The sequence below is a fragment of the Xiphophorus hellerii genome, chromosome 17, assembly GCF_003331165.1.
Source record: "Xiphophorus hellerii strain 12219 chromosome 17, Xiphophorus_hellerii-4.1, whole genome shotgun sequence".
Classification (NCBI taxonomy): Eukaryota; Metazoa; Chordata; class Actinopteri; order Cyprinodontiformes; family Poeciliidae; genus Xiphophorus; species Xiphophorus hellerii.
The window spans coordinates 7,771,676-7,782,976 of NC_045688.1; the positions used below are offsets into that span (position 1 = coordinate 7,771,676).

At 35.0% G+C, this 11,301-nt stretch overlaps 2 protein-coding genes across 3 annotated transcripts in view; one reads left to right on the forward strand and one right to left on the reverse strand.

Moving 5' to 3' along the window:
- Window positions 1-2,147: 2,147 nt before the first annotated feature.
- Window positions 2,148-7,507, reverse strand: ssbp1 (single-stranded DNA binding protein 1). Of its 2 annotated transcripts, none has more exons than XM_032589988.1 (7): window positions 7,411-7,507; window positions 6,675-6,746; window positions 6,428-6,485; window positions 6,001-6,141; window positions 4,974-5,061; window positions 4,267-4,355; window positions 2,148-4,184 (listed from the first exon to the last, which is right to left on the reverse strand). In XM_032589988.1, exons 2-7 carry the CDS (start codon window positions 6,696-6,698, stop codon window positions 4,141-4,143), a joined length of 444 nt encoding a protein of 147 aa, XP_032445879.1. In that variant the 5' UTR covers window positions 6,699-6,746; window positions 7,411-7,507; the 3' UTR covers window positions 2,148-4,140. The 2 variants fall into 2 exon arrangements, with proteins under 2 accessions (XP_032445879.1, XP_032445881.1); XM_032589990.1 differs by having other exon boundaries at window positions 7,407-7,507.
- Window positions 7,508-8,080: 573 nt separating this feature from the next.
- lamb1b (laminin, beta 1b) overlaps window positions 8,081-11,301 on the forward strand; it is a 34,332-nt gene continuing 31,111 nt past the window's right edge. The window contains exons 1-2 of the mRNA XM_032589931.1: window positions 8,081-8,363; window positions 8,602-8,774. Of these exons, the coding sequence (XP_032445822.1) occupies window positions 8,330-8,363; window positions 8,602-8,774 (207 nt within the window). The 5' untranslated portion in view covers window positions 8,081-8,329. The remainder of the gene's footprint in view (window positions 8,364-8,601; window positions 8,775-11,301) is intronic.

Consider the following 11,301-nt stretch of genomic DNA (forward strand, 5'->3'; position numbering starts at 1 on the left):
GACGCACTTTGAAAGCAGCTAACGTCTCAAAGTCTCGCTTCCGGTTAAAAATTTCAAAAATAAAATGCCAAAACGCAGCAAGCGATTAAATTAGCCTAAATAAATAAATTTTTTTTAAAAAACTATAATGATAAAGATTTGAACAGAAATAATAATTTGTAAATTCTGTGTAATATACATATAAAACGACTTGAAATAAATATGAAAAATCATTAAATAATAACAGTTAAAAAGATTTTGCTAATACATTTGTGGAAAGTATCACTATTTTGACAAACACAAAAACAGACTTCTTGTTTATACACAAGGTTTGTTCTATTTTTTTTTTTAATATTTGGAGATTTTAAAATAAACAGTAAACACATATATTGTCACTGGAAGCGCCACTGTTTTAACATTTACTTTACATTTCCTACTGTAAGGGTTGGGTTCATAAGTTGTATGCTGAACAAATTTGATTTGGAAAAATGCGCCTTGAATTTATTGTTTCATAAGGTAAAGTCATTTGTTTGTAATATTTTTTACATTTTAATCTTTAAAATACCCAAATTTGCAAATAACTCTGTCTGTCTGATGACATAATTTACACTTACTGATTAGTTACTCAGAACTCGATAAACCCTTTTACAAAATACTTTTTCAATTCGTGGATATTTACTTTTTACCTGTTTTTAAACTATTATTTATGGAGAGCCATTAAAATGAGTTATATTATAACTAATTAACTAATTTTGGCTGAAATGGCTCTCCATAATTATTCAGTACAAAATAATAAATCTAAAAGTTTAGTATCAAATAAAAAATACAGCAATACATAGCAAAAATATAGAAGCTATTATTATATTCACTTTCAAAGAACAAAATATTTTAATACTTTTATTTTCTTAAGTCGCGTTTGTAACATCCGCCTCAGAGTGCTTTACTTAACTGTAAAGTAAATCCACAGGTTTCCTTCTGCTAAAAGCCCCACCCACCATCGCTGTGTGACCAATCAGAACGCGCCTACCCTACAGTTCTAGGTGGACATAGGATTAAATAACAAATGACCCAACCAATCAAAAGATAGCTTTAGAATCATTCCAACCAATCACTAAAGGCCAAGAATACCTTGTACTTTAACCCGCCCTTGATTGACAACTACTCAACAGTTATTGCTCTAATTTTAAACAAATAATTATTTACTTAACAGAGCTTTTTATATTTAAAACTAAGCTTTATTTTGTGTTTTCCATCACACTTTAAATGTTAGCTGACTGATTAAATCACATAAATTATATCTTCGAGAAGATATAATTAACAAAACAGGAAAATTAACAAGGGAAGGGGAGTGAGAGCAACTGGTTAGTATAGGAAGGAAATGACACAAACATAACTGAGAAAGAAGTCAAGTGGCAGAGCAGAAAAACTTAAAAAATTTGTCTAACTCTGGCTGAAACAGGAAAACAAACCGCTGCAGCAATGAAACTGAATCTGAAGGTGTTTCCTCTAAATTTGCAGAAGGATCCCCTTTTCCTGACCCTGAAACATTTCTGTCAGCTGTAGCTGTTGTCTGCAGCGACACATGCAATCATTAGACATCAAACGGAAAACAGAAAGCTGATACTTCGCTTGAGTTCAAATGCAGAGAAGAAACAGCTCTTCCAGAGGGCAAAATGTTGCCTCTGTATGCTTTTGAAGCAAATGGATGCAACAGTTTATGAGATTGAAGAGAAGCTAAAACAGAGAGAAAAGACTGAACTTCTGAACTCCATCTTCTTCCACTATACTGTCCAAGAAATGAGGAAAAACTGCTTGGATCCAGCACTACGTCTTCAGCAGAGGCCTTTGAATCATCTTTTGTAAAATCAAATGTTTTCTGTATGATTTTTGGTATATTTTGGATTCTCTTGCTAGTTGCTGCAAACCGGAGAAAATCCTGCCCTTCAACTGAAAATGATGTTTAGCTGACTGCAAAACTCCAACTGCATGACATTTTTCTACAAAAATGGACTCCATTGAATCGGTACTTAGAGGTTTGATTCTGTGAAAATATCCAGTCAGGAATTGTTTGTGTGGATGGGTATTGTCGGTTTATTGTGCAAAAAAAATAAATAGATGAAGCCTGCAAAAATATCAGGTTTTCCAGACTGTAGACAAATGTCTTGCTGTCTTAGTTGGTAAATTCCTTTTTAATAAAAAAAAAATAATCAAAAGATTGACTTCAATTAAAAATAAATCAGCTTAATACTGTTCTTCAAAGGGATGCCATTTTGTATATTCCAGGCATTTTATAGCATAATCCACCATGCAACCTTCAGTTGTTATGAAAATGCTCTATATATCAAACACAGGGTTCCCCCCAGTGGATTAAGCCTGGCGGGCCACCAGGCTTTACTTGTGCCCCCACCAGGCTTAACATTGCTTATTTGTGTTTTTAAAAAATAGTAGCATTTTTCAAGACTTTATAGTTGGTGTTCAGGTATTGATCTTACCATTTTACTTTGTAATTAAACACCTTGAAATTGGGCTTTTGTTTCTTTAACAAGATAAGATAAATCTTTATTGTCATTGTCACAAGGACAACAAAATTCAAAGCCCCTCCCCTCTCCGACACTCCGCCTTCTGCGCATTATCACAACAATGCTCCTCCTTTATACCATTTCTAACTATTCTTCGGAGCGCTGTACTGTGTAGTAGTTTGTAATATGAACTCAGCAGATGCGCAGTTACAGCAGGTGTTTGCTAATTGCTTTTGGCTAGTCTGAAGGAGCTGAGTAGGTGTTTTGAAGTGTTTAGGTACCCATGAATTGTTGTCACAAAAGATTAAAGGAATTCTCAGACAATTGTGAAAAAAAATCAAAGTAAAACTCCATTGGGAATAACATTTTAACACAATATAAACCTCAAAAAGTCAATTTTACATAACACTGTCCCTTTAATACAAATAAGAATTGCTCTACTGAGCTTTCAGTCTTTAAAGCTAAACTTAAAGGTGACCTATTATGCTTTCTAGAACAGGTTAAGATACGTTTATGTTCATTACATAATTTTGAACAAAATCATTCTTAGATAATTAGATTTTGCTCTGCTCAGTTCCGGCTATGAGCTGTTTCAGGTCCTGTCACTTTAAATCCAAATAATCTGCTGGTGTCCACCCCCTCCCCCAACTCAACGTTTTCACTCACACGTCAAAATGGCTGCAGATGTGCCATTTTACAACCGTATATCTTTGAGAAGCAGAAGTAGAGCCTCCTGCACAACCACCAAGAATGCAGCAGGTGGTTTCTGGATGGTACACTGCAAAAAAATAAAAATATCACCAAGTATGTTTCTCATGCAAATGTCTTAGAACATTTAAAATAAGACAAAACTAACATATAACTAACTTTTCAGCAAGGCACAGGACCTCATTTTAAGTCAATAATTTCTTAAAATTGATGAAAACAGACTAGTTATAAGCTACAAGACCATAAATCTTAGTGGAATTTGTATTTTTGCAAAGTCAACAACAAAGCACTTGTCTTTTCCAGCAGCCACTGTACAGCATTTAAAAACAGCTGACTGAACGTGCTGGAACTTTACTTGGGTTGCTAGGTAACTCATAGAACTCCACTGTGGTTGCCAGGTGACGGCACAGCGCCATCTGCCTTCTAACATTCAGAAGGTTTTTCAAACGGCTCATTTTCTAGAGATAAAAAAAAAACATTAATTTATTACCAAAAATAAATTGGTGTTTTTTTAAGCTTCATGCTGCCTTTATAAGCAGTAGAAACCCAAATGGAAGTATAAAAATGTACAAAAAGTGAGTTTTGCATAATAGGTCCCCTTTAAGAAGAAACTTTGAAGCGAGTTGGATGAATTAAATAATCCCTGTGTCATAATTTCTGCAGTGGAAAACACAGAACAGGCCTTATTTATTTTAAGCGATGCTATGTACATATAGAGAAATCAAACTTTTTATGGACAGAGCTTCTTTCTGCTCCTCTTGAATGTCTTCATTTCTGCCAGCAGGGGGCCTCACAGTCAAACATGATTCCCAGCTTATGTCCCCCCCTCATACTAAACAGTTAGTAATCCTCAAGTCTTATTTTGGTTTGAAGAAGAAAAGTGAAACTACAAGTTGTTTTTATCCGTAGCTGGATGTGAGGAGGAAAACATCCCTCAGGTTCGGTCTCTGATGTTGTCGCTCAGGAAAACAATGTTGTCTGTAAGGAGACAAAATGTGACATTTGAGTTGTTGTTGAGAGAAGAAGAAGATGAAGAAGGTGCAGCTGTAATAAATCTGACCTGCGATGATGGTGGTGGCCTGGCGTCTGACTTGGTTTTTGTCCACATATTCTCCATAATCCAGTTTTCCCTCCACTAGAATCCTGGACCTAAAAAGGAAAACAATAAATTCCCTTCATTAATAGGAGGATGATGAGAAATACTTCATCACTCTGCAGTTATTGAAGACATGAAACAGTTTTACTTCATTTTAACTGATAAGAATGTAAGCAGAAACTTCTTTCTTGTAAACTTTAAAAATGAACATCTGCTAAAAGGTAAAACTCTCCTGCATATTCATATTTTATTTATAAATTGTCAGATAAAATTAAAATCCATCTGTCCATTCACTCATCAATCCATCTATTCATTTATCGAACCATCCATCAGTTTATTAATCCATCAACTTCTCACACAACCATTAGGTTTTCTGTCCATCCATCCATCCATTTTTTCCATCCATCTGTTTCTTCTATCATTTATTCATTCATCCATGTGTCCAGCAGTCGTCCACCAACCAGTCATCCCATTGACTGGTCTACTGGTCCATACATGGATGGACAGGATGTAAATAAAAGCATTCCATCTGGTTCTTGTTCACTCTTCCAATCTCATCTATTTACTGCAACAATAATAACTTTGGTTTGGTAGAAAAGCCATGAAATGCTGCTGCTGACCTGCTGGCTTCTCACCAACATCCAGTCAGGTGTCAGCCATCTTGTTCTTACCCTTTCTTGACATAATTGTATGCGACATCCCTCAGACCCGGTTTGAACACCGAGACGCGATGCCACGTCGTCTTCTGGCTGACGTCTCCTGGAGACAGAAACATTTAGGCTGCTGACGCTGAACCTTGGAAAACACAGCCACGTTTCTGACCTTCATTAATGCAGAACAATAAATCTCAGCTGCCTTGGTGTGTATTTCTGTCTCAACAAGCTCAGAAACAGTTTGTGTTTATAATTTCTAATGAAGATGATGAATAAGCCATGAAGGCCGAAGGAAAACGAGGATCACTAAACAGAAGCCCAACATGTAAACCAGAGTTGGAGCTTTTGCTGACCTCTGGTGGCCAAAATTAATCTTTGCACTACCTGTTAAATTTAAAATAAATTGGTTTTGACTGCAATTCAAGAAGGTTTTTGATGCAGATGGAAGATTTTTATTTTTAATCAGGGGAAAAAATTACCGGTACACACAAATTGAAATCATATTCAAATACAAAGAATTAACCTTTAGCAAGGACAAAATCTGCCTTGTTCCAAACCCCAAATGATGCTTTTATTGCTGCAAACTGACAGTTTTTTTTTTTTCAATAAACATGTGACAGATATTTCTTTTAATAATACAAATCTGCCAAACATTTCTTATATTGAGGCTCTAGAATAGTTTACTTTTGTCTTTCCAACAAAATAATCTATTTTTAATGACACCATTAAAAATAGATTAAACTTAAACTACATTTAAGTTTAAAAGAATAATTTTCTTAAACCCTCAGGTCTTTTTTTGGACAGCCCTGTCCTAAATTAGCTCAATCCTATGGAACTGATTAAGATCTTTAAATTGTTCAAATTCAAAAATACTTTATTGATCTTAAAGGGGAAGTTAAATATCCACAGAAACAAGGGACGCTCTTTGGTTTACAGATGTACGTAAATCAAATAGAGTTTTTCAAGTAAAAACAAAAGAAAAAAAAAAACAGAAGTAAATAAATTTTTAAAACAATGCTAACTTCAAATTTAAACAACCTCCCACCTGTAGAGCTTGTTTCTCCGTCCCCAGAGCGCCACATCTCATTGGTCGCCAGTGAGAAGATGGTGACGGGGTTCCGACCCTCCATTTGTCTCATCACCGGGTCCTGCCCGACTCGCCCCAGCAGCTGCACGCGGTTTATCGCTGCAAGCAAGTTTGTAATTAAGAATGCTGCTTGATTCAAATTAGTTATGATTAGTAACTCATATCACATGAGATCACTGTTCATCTTTTATAAATACCAACAAATTAAAAACATCCTGTTGGACTAACTGTCTGGGCTATTATTTAGCTAATACCTACAACATACAAACAAACATAGAAATGGCTCAACAGACAAATAAACAACCTTCTGACATAACCAACTCAGAAAAATTAATGACGATAATGCACATTATTAAAGGAAAGAACCAAAACATTTTCATCTTACATCTTTCCAGGATGAGATTTGCATCTGTGCTCCTGTGTCTCACCAGCTGCCGGAAGATCTGTGGGAAATCGGAAATCTTAAGAACAATTTGTTTTGCATAAAGAGTAGTTTGATTGCAAAAAGAATAGAAATCTATGATGCTCTTGCTTGTGGCAATCATATTGAAAGCAACACATGGGTAGTTAATGAAGCGCAACCATAATCATTAAAAAGATTTTTATTTTTAAAGAGAAAAGTTTAATCTCACCTGCAATGAAGCACTTCTCAACATCTCGTCTGTTCAGCAAATAACTTTTAGTCAAGACAAAACTTTCCTGGCCTGAAAATGGAAAGAAAAGGAGACATTAATCTCCTTTTTATAAAGGAAAACTCGAGTTGTAAAAAGCGCACCTCTGTCAATTTCTGAACTTTTCTGTAGTTTGGGAAAGGTCGTGGAATTTTTGACGTGGAAAATGTGTAGAAATCTTATTTAAAACTTAACATTTCATATTGGTAGTCTTTATAAATATTCTTCCGTACCATCTACTTTTTCCAGACTAATCCATAGCTAAACATTTTCAGATTTCTAAGGAAATCAGAGGACTAGCAGTGAAAGAGGGAGACAAATGTAAAAAAAAAAAAAAGAAAATCTTAGAATAGTGCGGAGGCTGGATGGTCTGAGCCTGAGAGGAGGTGAAAGAAACGCCTGAATAATGTAATTTTATTAACAACAATTAGCAACAGTGAGTTAACCTAAATATAAAACGCGTCTGTAAGTCAAAGAATCGTTTTAGGCAACTATTTGCTGGGTTAAAAAAAGAAGTAAACATGGACGCAAAGTCGCAGCAGCATTTTCCACGGCAGAATGTGGATTCTCCCGCCACGGGACTCGGTCCAAATTAAACCTTAAAAATCTCGTTCATATCACCGGATTCCGCCTTAGAGATAAATAGTGTGAATACTGACATATATGCATGAAAACAGACTAATAAGGACCTACTTACAACAGAACAGACACGATTAAAACTCCTCAGATGCTCCACTTCTGAAAGCCGCTCAATAACCTCACGCTACGTCCGGTCCGTCTTCACAAGCAGTCCGACTGAGAATTCCCACCCGACCAAGGTTCCGCTTCAGAAAATTCCCGTGCATTTAATGGAATACTCGCATCAGAAATAGTAATTTAAACTAAAACAATGTGTTGTTGATTTTGCTTTAAAATATAAAATGAAAAACAATAGTTGTTTCTGATTTTAACTGAAATTTGCAATATAATCAACAGAAAAGAGAAAGATGATTTATGTTTGATTATTAAGATTATAATCATGAACATTAGACACGGAAGACAAAGACTTTTATTTTTGCCAGTTTAATATAGAAAGAATGACGGATACATACATTTTCTATTTAGAAAACAATTATGAAAAACAAATTAAAGAGAGGTAATATATGATTTTAATTTTAAAATACATTGATATTACATTGAAGTTATGGTCAGAACACAGAAATTTAATTTTGGTGTGATTTGCTCTTTTTTATTCCATATAATAAAAACATAAAATCAGCAGTACAGAAAAATGAAACATTTGGTCCGCAGGAGGAGTCAGAAGAGAAAATATTTACTTCCTTTATCTTTTCTTTTTCCTTTTGTCGAATATGTTGTTCTTTTTATTGCATGGAAATAAAAAAAAGACTTTCTGACATGTCCCGAGTTGTTCTTGTGCTTTATCCACTTCTACCAGCAGATGGAGAGCTTGTTTTCCGCTCCCCGCTGTGGACTAAGGCTGACAGCGGGGTGGAGTTGTTGGGATGCGAACTTTTCTGAAGACTACTCCCTTCATTCTTGACTTTCACAAACTCCTCGGCAGCCTGGAGTAAAGACTCCTCAGCGTCTTCCAGGAAAAACGGGCGCCTCTCTGGAAGATGAGGGCCTTCATCTTCTCTCTAGCAGCTTTAGGTGAGTTCAGCCTTAATATCTTTATAAAAATGTTCTGCTGAAACCTCACTGGGATGAGTAACATGAGTTGCCAAATTGTTTCCACAGCAGCAGAACATGTAATTCAAACCATGTGTTGTTTTTTATTGTTCCATCTGTGTTTTGGAAACCATAATCTTCCTGCAAAGGATTTGTTCTAATAGAAACCAAATGCAGGAATGTAGAGATGATGTTCCTGACATGGTTCTCCTCCCTGCAGCGCTGTGGAGTCCTGTCATGGGACAGGAGCCGGAGTTTGCAAATATGTGCACGGAGGGCAGCTGCTACCCCGCCACGGGTGACCTGCTGATCGGCAGGGCGCACAAACTCACCGCTTCCTCCACTTGCGGCCTCCAGGAGCCCAAGCGCTTCTGCATTGTCGGACACCTGGAAGTAAGACATGAGTCTTATATTTAAATTCATACAAAACGACACAGGACAGTTTTTCCTCACGATCTGAGAATAAATCAGAGTAAACTTTTTCTGTTTTAGGTCATTTGGATAATCAAGTTATTCATTAATATATTTATATTTGTTTGAAAAGGAGGTAGCCAGAAGTATAAACTTATTTGAGTCTGCACTTTACACATTATGCTCCAATTAAAGAAAATAAAAAATATAGATAGATTAAAAATAATTGGATCAGATGTATAAGATATTCTTTAATACATTCTTCTAATTCAAGAATGTATGATTAATATATATTCAAACAATTTTGGAAAGACCATAAAATCCAACAGAGTATTTTATGGTCTTTGTGGTTTTCATGGTTTTATGGTGTAGAAAAAATGTGTAAAAATGTTTTAAATAAAAAAAATAAAATAAAATTCAGAGAATAAAGTCAGAACAATGAGATTAAAATCATAATATTTTGAGAATAAAGTCATAATATAACTATGACTTTAGTAATATTATATTAAAGTCAGAATATTACGACTTTATTCACATAATATAGTGATAATTTTTAAAAAACAAATTCTTAGCCCTAACACTCTGTTGCAATAAGATAATGCTATGGTTAAGATTTTTTTTTTAATTAACTGGAGACACACCTGTGGATGTATTTTAAGGAAACACATAAAACACACCACTTCCTTGTGTGACATTATAGAAAAATACAAAGAGCAGCATAAAAAAAGCCAGATTATAATTTGTAGATGCACTCAGTGACAAAAGACCATTTTTGGAAACATGTTCACAATTACCATCATCACATTTGGCGGGAAAATTTCCCAACCTGAACGTGTTCTGTTGCAGGAGGAGAAAATGAAAACAAATTCAAATATAAAAGGAAAATGTTAAGAAACCAGGCAGAAAAAATAAAAATTAAGCAAAAATGGATCTTCTTATTGGACAAAGACTCTAACTATTCTTCCAAACTAACTACAAATTGGATGAAGGACTCCAAAGGAATCACAATCACACCCAGTTGCACCAGTTTGCTGATGTTTGCTATAGGCCAAAACTCCATTAAACTATTATGAGAATATTATGGAAGGAAACCCAAAACATTTGACTCAAGTTTAAAAAGCAGTGCTACTAAATGGTAAGGAAATCATTTCAATTTCTGAATTTGAAAAAAACATTTAGTCCAATTCGGTGTCAAATAGCGAGAAAAAAAAAGACGTTTTTTTTTTTTGTACATGGTATGAAAATATCTGGTTTTAAAAAGTGGAAATTTTACAAAAACATCAAGAAAAGTCTGAGGTAAGAGCAATTTGCTTATTGTTTCATAGATTATCTGCAGAGATTGAATGAAAATGACCAAAAACGACTCCAGAACTGCCCAGTCGACATAATCAAGATTATTTTACGGCGTGGGAAAGAAAGTCTTCCAGATGTTTGCTGCTTTTGCTGCTGTGGCCTCCAGACTACAATCTCCTATGAAGATGATTCAGATACTGAACGTAACCTAAAGGACAAATTTACTCAGAGTAGGTTTGTTGGGGTTCATGTTGAATGGTTTTAATTGGCAGAACACCAGTACTAATCAGACTAACAGCTTACTTAGAGGTTGGTGGTTATTCCTAAACTCCCGTAATGTTAATTTAAAGAAATGTGTGGTAAAGGTCAAAGAGCAAGGGAATCCATGCTCAAGAGTTTCATAATCCATAATAAAATCACAAAATGAGACTTTGCTTGTTTAACTCCTGAGGAATTAGATGGATAAATTTGTAACTCTTTGAATAAAAACTCGAGATAGGCCTGAAGTCAACAATTTAATTCTAATCTTTTACTCATTTATCGTAAACGATTAAACAAATGAATGTGTTGATGAGTTTAAATGCGTTCCCAGATCGCAAAATATGAGTGAATTAACGTTGAAATATGGTTAGACTGAAGTATTGAATCCATGTCGAATTATTCAAAAAGTGATCGGTGACTTACATGTTGAGTCAATGTTAGGTTTTCAACCATAACTGATACGCTACACAATAAATTCACATTTTAGTTGATGGTGTACAAAAAAAATCAATATTGATTGGCATTTCAACCATTAAAATTCTACCACAAAACATCATTAACTCAATTACATCTTTTCGACATTAGTTAATTGGCTCCAGTTGGATGATTGGTTGATTGTCAACCTTAACCAAAAATCAACATTTCTGACCATAATTCAACACTGAATGAACATCTTGTGCTGTCTGGTTTAGCCTTTAGCAGAACGTGAACCAGTTTTCTTCTCATGCTGAGTTCATTGAAAACAGCTGAGATGTTTTTTGGTCTTGAAGATGGCATTTTAATGACTGTGAGTTACTACATACGAACCATAAAAAAAACAAACTCATGATTTAGTGTCAGCGATGCGGTTCAATGAATTCAGTATTTAACTCACAGAGCTTGACTTTTTTTTTTTTTGTTGCAAATCCTGTAGTTGTAACAGAGATAAAACTTTTTAGATGGCGTGCCTGTGTGT

Bases quoted from the DNA above. Each gene is read 5' to 3' on its own strand.
- ssbp1 (XM_032589988.1), bottom strand. From the start codon at position 6,698: ATGTTGAGAAGTGCTTCATTGCAG. The intron at 5,062-6,000 runs GTGGGAGGTTGT...TTCTGTCTCCAG, and splicing joins CGGAGAAACAAGCTCTACAG to GAGACGTCAGCCAGAAGACG. The intron at 4,185-4,266 runs GTCAGATTTATT...GTCTCCTTACAG, and splicing joins GGCCACCACCATCATCGCAG to ACAACATTGTTTTCCTGAGC.